This window comes from Poecilia reticulata, linkage group LG12 (assembly GCF_000633615.1).
Source record: "Poecilia reticulata strain Guanapo linkage group LG12, Guppy_female_1.0+MT, whole genome shotgun sequence".
Classification (NCBI taxonomy): domain Eukaryota; kingdom Metazoa; phylum Chordata; class Actinopteri; order Cyprinodontiformes; family Poeciliidae; genus Poecilia; species Poecilia reticulata.
This window is the reverse complement of record NC_024342.1, coordinates 16,596,296-16,604,022: the sequence shown is the minus strand read 5'-3', so window position 1 is coordinate 16,604,022 and position 7,727 is coordinate 16,596,296. Positions and strand designations below refer to the sequence as shown.

The 7,727-nt window shown below is 38.1% G+C and overlaps 1 protein-coding gene across 3 annotated transcripts in view; it reads right to left on the bottom strand.

The window, feature by feature from the left end:
- The window catches only part of opn4xa (opsin 4xa), a 13,738-nt gene extending 8,336 nt beyond the window's left edge, over positions 1-5,402 (bottom strand). For 2 of the 3 annotated variants that reach the window (XM_008424244.1, XM_008424245.1), the window contains exon 1: positions 5,354-5,402. In XM_008424244.1, the coding sequence (XP_008422466.1) occupies positions 5,354-5,363 (10 nt within the window). In that variant the 5' untranslated portion in view covers positions 5,364-5,402. Of the gene's footprint in view, positions 1-4,523; positions 4,705-5,353 lie in introns of those variants that run through there. The other variant, XM_008424246.2, reaches the window with a different exon arrangement.
- Between the last annotated feature and the right edge of the window lie 2,325 nt (positions 5,403-7,727).

The window sequence follows — 7,727 nt, the reverse complement described above, 5'->3', positions numbered from 1 at the left end:
TATATAGCCATTAATGTCTAAACTGCAGGCAACAATAGTGAGTTCCCCTCCTCAGTGAAAATTTGTTAATTGTGTCCAACTAGCCATTCTCCCTCCCCAGTGCTGTGTGACTTGTTAGTGTTACAAGGTCTCAGGTGTGAATACGGATCAGGTGTGCTAAATTTAGTGTTACTGCTCTCACACTCTCTCATACTGGTCACTGGAAGTTCAACATTGCCCCTCATGGCAAAACCTCTCTGAGGATCTGACATGAAAAAAAAAAAAAAGCAATTGTTTGCTTTACAAAAAGATGGCCGAGGCTTTGAGGAGATTGCCATCACACTGAACCCGAGCTGGACCATCCAGTGGTTTAACAGAAGAGGTTCCAGTCAGAACAGGTTTTGCCACATTTGATCAAAGAAGTTCAGCACACGTGCTCAGCATCATATTGAGAGGTTGTCTTTTGAAAATAGACACGAGTACTGCTTGCATTGCTGAAGGGGTTGAAGAGGTGCTGTGTCTGCCTGCTAGTGCTCAGACCATTCATCTCACATTGCATCAAATTGCTCTGGATGCCTGTTGAAAGTGTCTTCTAAAGAAGATGCACAAGAAAGCATGCAAACAGTTTGTTGAACACAATCAGACAAATAACATAGATTATTGAAACCAGGTTCTGCAGTCTGACAAAACTAAGATAAAGCTTTCTGGTTCAGATGATGTCAAGCATGACTGGTGGCAAAATGGTGAAAAAAACAAAGACCAGTGTGTCCTGCAGTCAAGCACAATGGTGAGAGTGTCATGGTGATGCCAGCCATGGGGAGGTAAAGTTAATTAAGGGAGCTATGATTTCTTGAAGCCAAACATTATCCTCTCCGTATTCCAACATGATAACTATCCCAAACACACCTCCAAGATGGCCACTACCTTCCTAAAGCAACGGAGCGTACAAGTGCTGGGCTGACTAAGCATGTCTGCAGACTTGAAGCCTAATGAACATCTGTGGGGCATTGCCAAACATTCAACATAGTCAGGGCTGTATTCACTTTGGTGTAGACATTAATAGCTACAACCCCTGGCAAAAAGTATGGAATCACCAGTCTTGGATGAGCACTCATTCAGTCATCCCACCTTGTAAAACAAACTCAGATCAAAAACATGACACAATAATAAGGTCATTCCAAAGTGCAACTTGGTGGCTTTCAGGAATACTCAAAGAAATGAAGAAAAAACATTGTGGAAGTCAGCGAATAATACTTTTATTGACCAAACACAGGGAAATAAATATGGAGTCACTCAATTCTGAGGAAAAAAGTGTGGAATCATGAAAAACACATAAACAAAAGACCATTCAAAATACATCACTAGTATTTAGTTGCACCACCTTTGGCTTTAATAACGGCTTTCAGTCTCTGAGGCATGGACGTGATGAGTGAAAAACAGTATTCTGCATCAATTTGGTGCCAACCTTCTTTGATAGCAGTTACCAGATCAGCTTTGCAGGTCGGAGCCATCTTGTGGACCACTTTTTTCAATCTCCACCACAGGTTTTCAATTGTGTTGCGATCTGGACTATTTGCAGGCCATGACATCGACTGAATGTGTCTTTCTTCAAGGAATGCCTTCACTGTTTTTGCCCTATATGGCACGATGCATTGTCATCTTGGAAAATTATTTCATCATCACCAAACATCTGTTCAATTGAAGGGATGAGAAAACTGTCCAAAATGTCAATGTAAACTTGTGCATTGATAGAAGAATTAACCACATTCATCTCCCCAGTGCCTTTGCCTGACATGCAGCCCCATATCATCAAAGACTGTGGAAATTTGGTTGATTTCTTCAGGCAGGCCTCTTCATGAATCTCACTGGAACGGCACCAAACAAAAGTTCCAGGATCATCACCTTGTCCAATGCAGATTCTTGACTCATCACTGAAGATAACTTTCATCCAGTCATCCACAGTTCATGACTGCCTCTCCTTAGCCCATTGGAGTCTTGTTCTTTTATGTTTAGGTGTCAATGCTGGTTTCCGTTTATCTTTCCTGTATTGAAATCCCATATCCTTTAGGCGATTTCTTACGGTTCAGTCACATACATTGACTCCAGCTTCCTCCCATTTATGCTTCATCTGTTTAGTTGTAATTTTTCGGTTTTCAAGACAAATGGCCTTAAGTTGTTTGTCTTGACGCTTTGATGTCTTTCTTGGTCTACCAGTATGCTTGGCTTTAACAACCATTCCATGCTGTTTGTATTTGGTCCATATCTTGGAAACAGCTGACTGTGAACAGCCCACATCTTTAGCAACCATGCTTGAAGGGTTACCTTCTTCAAGAAGTTTCACAATCCCCCCTTTTGTTTCAAGGGACATTTCTTTTGTTGGAGCCATGGTTTTTGCCACTCCACTTTGTCCAGCAGCCCTCCAAGTCGTCATGACTGCAGGTGTTTTTAACTGTAGACTAATGGGCACATCTAATCTGGGGCAGGTGTCCATTTAGGAAAAGGAAATAGGCTGGGTTTATCCTTTTTTTCTACCTCCAATTTGAGTGATTTCACACTTTTTTCCTCAGAATTGAGTGACTCCATATTTATTTCCCTGTGCTTGATCAATAAAGTATCATTCGCTGACTTCCACAATGTTTTCTCTTAATTTCTTTGAGTATTCCTGAAAGCCATCAAGTTGCACTTTGGAATTGTATCATGTTTTTGATCCGAGTTTGTTTTACAGCATGAAATGTCTGAATGAGTGCTCATCCAAGACTGGCGATTCCATACTTTTTGCCAGGGGTTGTATGTGTTTTGAGAGGAGAGCAAAATTATTTACAAACTGTGACTACTTCACATTGTATCAAAGTGTCATATCTTCAGTATCCTGGTGAAAACCAGCCCTTGTCCTACCCTCAAAAAAGTGAAACATGGAGGTTGTTCACATTATATTAATATTTCAATTCAAGTTAACACATAAAAAATGTGTTTGTTGTTACGACGTCTCCTTCTGTTCGCTGATTGGTCGGGTCAAATATCAAGTCAAGTAGAAAGCCCAGACTGTAAGCGAGATTTTTTTTTAATTTTTTTGAATGGAGTTGCACAGGAAGGCCATGGCCAGGCTGTATTGTCAGTGATATAAAAAAAAAAAAGATAAATTAAAATATTTTCAAAAACATGAAGGATGTACACACTTTTGTTATGCTGCATGTGTACATTATGCCTCCCGCTATGGTGGCACAGGTTGACATGAGGTGAAATTAATAACTACATAACGTTTTCAATCACTTTTGCCCAAAGTACAGGGAGCACCCTGTATTATTTACAAAGTAAGCACAGTCAGAAAATATGTCTGTACTGTGACTGATATGCCAGAAATTAGCATCTGATAAATACCTTACCAAGTTTTTGTTTCTGAATGATTACGTCACAAGGAGTCTTTTTGCTGTTACTGTTTCTTGTTATTGTGAGGAGAGAAGAAGCTTCACCATTCTTCACAGACTTTTATTTAGAAATACGTGACCTGAAAAGACCTGAACTCTTCTGAATAAGAAATGGTAACAGGGTGAATTTTGGTGTTTCTTCATGTTGGTTGTGTTAGTGGCCATAGCCTACACTAGAGAAACAGTTTGCCCGCAAAAGGTAACATCAAACTTTTACCAGTCATGTAGTTATTGAGCTCTTTTAATCAATTTTCATGAATAACTAATAAGAGAAATTCTTCATATTCACTTAAGTATTATTATTGATTATGGGTTATTACTTTTAACCACAACCTGTTGGCTTCATATTCCATCATTCTGTGGACTGGCCTCACATTTTAATGGTTTAGGAAGTTATATAACATACTCTATCAGATTAACAATGCTCCAGGATCATCTTCCTGCACATTTGATTCTGTAGCATGTCATTTGACTTTAATAATTTTCCTGGTTGAAAACGTAGCTCAGAAAGCTGGTTCAAACCCAATTCCCAACCTTGTAGAGTCAGATTAAGCCAGTGTTAAGTTAGTCCGTAATTATCTTGTTCTGGGTGGGTTTTGTTTTTAAGTCTGCAGTTATTATTTTATTTTTTGTAGTTAGTCCTGTAAGTGAACATTTTAGGCCCTTTCGCCAATGAAGACCTAAGCAACATATCCTCAAGTGCTCCTGTTAGAAATCAAGAAGTGGTTTTATTGTTTCACTTGGAAAACATTTCTAGGAATCAAGCCCACATGTGATGTTATCTACAATATGCACACTCATTCCCCAGTCATATTTATTCAGTTATTTTTAGAGGCTCAATCAGTTGTGCTTTGCTGTGATTTTAAAGAATGGTTTGCAATGGATAGAGACCTTAAGTGTTGTAGAAAATAGTCACTGCTTCTGCTTTGCTTCATTAAATACTTTGTGAGAAAGTTTGCTACAATTGCTTTTGAATGCAAGTAATTTGCAAGTCTTGTGACTCACAACAAAAAGCAATATTTAAAACAAGGTTTAAATTTAGGCTGAAATTAAGCTTAAATTAACATTTACATTTGTTTGACATTAGTACCTAAGTAATAAATAAAAATTTTACCATACCTTTTGCTGAAATTAGAGCTTATTTTCCTTCTCTTTTTTTCCACTTTGAGGCAGAAGACAAGAAACATAGAAGCTGTGCAGTAGATGAAAAATCCTGCAGGTTAATCAGTTAGTCTATCTGATTCTCTAATCTCTAAATTCCAAAAGCAAGCGCTTTACATGCTTCACGCGCTGCCATGAGTGCTCCACAAAAGCAAGAATGTCCAGACCGAGCCTGAAAGCCACCAGCAGCGCACTGGCCCATCCCCCTGAAAGCTCCCCATCATGCTCATATCTCTCATGGCACAATAAATCGATCCAGCTCATGTGTGTATGCGCGAATGAGGATTGCTTTTTTTTGTTTTTTGTTTCTGCCTATGTGGAGAGGCAGGCATCAACAGCAAAATCTAACCTACTTTTGCTTGAGAAGCAGAACCTTTAATGGCATTTGCATTAAAATGCCACTTAGAGCCCTAGACTATGTTTTGTGGACAATGATTATTTTTCACCAAACACAAAATATGAGTGGGGTGTCTATATTCATGCAACAGAGAGGACATTTGGACAGGAGGTGTGAAAGTGCCATAAGCCAGTTGTAACAACTCCCCCATAGAGTGAGCTGAGACTCATAGAAAGAAGTCTTATGGTTTACAGGGTGGGGGGGGGATCTAGTCAAGTATGAAAGTATCATACTTGTTCACTGCTTAGCCATGTGTGAGAAGATTTCTGAGAAAAGTGTTCAGATGAAAGCCTCTCAATGTTTCTCATCTCATGCACAACTGAGCAGGCAGCCTTAGCACCTCCTTGTGCCCTTAATATTTCCATTTTCCAGGAAGATTTTGTGTAGATACCTTCCAGCATGAGGAGGATAATCCTTTTACACTCGTGGGTCACTGAACTTCCAAGGGAAGCAGGTCCATCAATATGCACTGGTTTCCAACCAGTAGACTTGACGAATATAAATCCTTCGAGAAAAAAGAGACAACTTATTCCTTCAGTTTCTGGGAACATTTTTGCCCCATTATTGATTATTTTCTTGCATTGTTGTAATTATTTTCCAGATAAATAACTGGTTGAGTAAACGGTTATAGTTGTGATAACCAGCTGACTCACTATTAGTATCGGTTCTACAAAGTTTTACTGTTTTCTGCATTTGGCTCAGACAAAGACAGCTTTCATTACTTTTTGCATGTCGTGTTGCAATCTGAAGTGGCAGAAAATGATTCATGCTGTGTTCAGCAGGGCGGATTGAACATTCATCCTATTGCAATGCCAGTGAAGCAGCTCAGTATAACAATTACAACGACAAAAAAAACTCATTAAAGTTTTTGTAATTTTTCAGTTGTTTTTAGTAAACTGAAAATACAGCTGGAAATCCTCCTCAAATTGGTCAGTTTAGCACAGAGTTTTTCTTTTACAGTTTGTATTTGTTGTCCGTTATTGAAACTGCTAATTTGTTTGCTGCTTTTTTTGGTTTGTTTACTGTTAAAATGAAACAATTTCTATTATCAATGCACACAAAACTTAGGTCAGATACCTGGTACTTTTATCATTGAGATAGTCGTACCAATACTTTTTTTTTTGTTGTTATTGTTTTTTTAAAATCACAAGCACAATTTACATGTCAATGAGATAATGGGACTGATTTTAGAGCTTCTCTGTGGCTATTCCAGCTTCTCCCTACTGTATGTACAGTTGTGTCTCTGTTTTCTGTGATTTTGAAAACCTTCAACTGAGAGCAGTTATCTTTTTTGAAACAATTATCAAGAGTTTGGTGTCATTCTGGCTTGTTATTTGAAAACTATTCTTGACAGAATTGACAGTTTTTTACTTGGGAAATTATTTTCAACACAGTTTACATTATTTTAATAGAACTGGTATTAGGAATTATGCCAAAAGCTTGTTGTAAGCCTCCTTCACCACTTTCAAAATCAGTTTGGATGCTTGTTTGCTCTGCTGGAAAACTCAACGGTCCCAGTTTTAACTTTTGATTTGAGGAAACGTGTAAATTAATTTTCTGCTTCGGCATTCCTTTAAATATCTATAATGCACTAGAAACACCGCAGGGAAACATACCCCCATCAAGATGTGACTACCTCAGTACCGTTTGGCTTGAAAGCATCACATTAACACATCCAAGCTGTGTCGGTTTTTGATACGAGCCGTATGGGGAGTTGCCCAAGGCGACATTCAAATGAAGAGCCCCAAACATGAGATAAAATCAGAATAACCTCTCAGCTTCTTCCACTAAAACAATGAGTGTATTTTGTCCCTTTAAGTCGTTTGTAGCTTCCGACCTTCGTATAAAGAAAAAGAGAAATTCTTCATGTCCTCTATAAGTATTTTTATTTACACTAAATGATTGGAGGAAGGTCCTGTTCGTTTATTTTTCCTCGGGCGATCCACAACAATCAGCTGTCCAATTACTGTGTAAGTGGTCAGTCACCTCTGTCAGTTCTCACTAAAGTCTTGAGAAGGACAAATGCATCCGCCAAGAAACAGGTTTTGAAATAGCTTCTGCTCTAAAATGAGTCTGCCTGAGGTTTAAGTGATAAACAACATGAACGAGCTGTTCTCTTGCACAGTGAAGGTATTATTCCTTAAACACGCCCAAGCACTAAAATTGTCTAAAAGTGTTTCACTTTTTCTAAGTTGAATCAAATTGGTTTAATAGTTTTTTTGTATTCTGAGGATATAGCTCTAAAATTAGAAATGTGAACAATTTTTCTTCAGAAATCTAGCAAATGTTTCCAGGCTGATAAGCAGCATATACAGGCGTTACTAGTCAGAAGTGAGACTTTTCCACCCTCTTAGTTTTTACATCACTCGTGCTAAAGGCTGCTTTCTTTAAGGACTAAAAGACCTTTTGTTTTACATTGAGGTCAGGACAAAGAAAGCCTAAGGATGTCTATACTCTCAAGCAATTTTTTTTATATAATTTGTTGTACTTATAAGGTCCTATGGGCTTTTGTGTCTGGAAGAAGGGGCTCAGTGCCTTCAGTGTTGTCACTCAGGGTTCGCTCAAGGTTATCTGGTCCTGTTAAAATCACTAAGTTTAATATTTGTTGAGATAGATTTGTGAATAAAGTGAGTTCAAACTCAAAGAAAACATATATATATATATATAAATATAGATAGATAGATAGATAGATAGATAGATAGATAGATAGATAGATAGATAGATAGATAGATAGATAGATAGATAGATAGATAGATAGATAGATA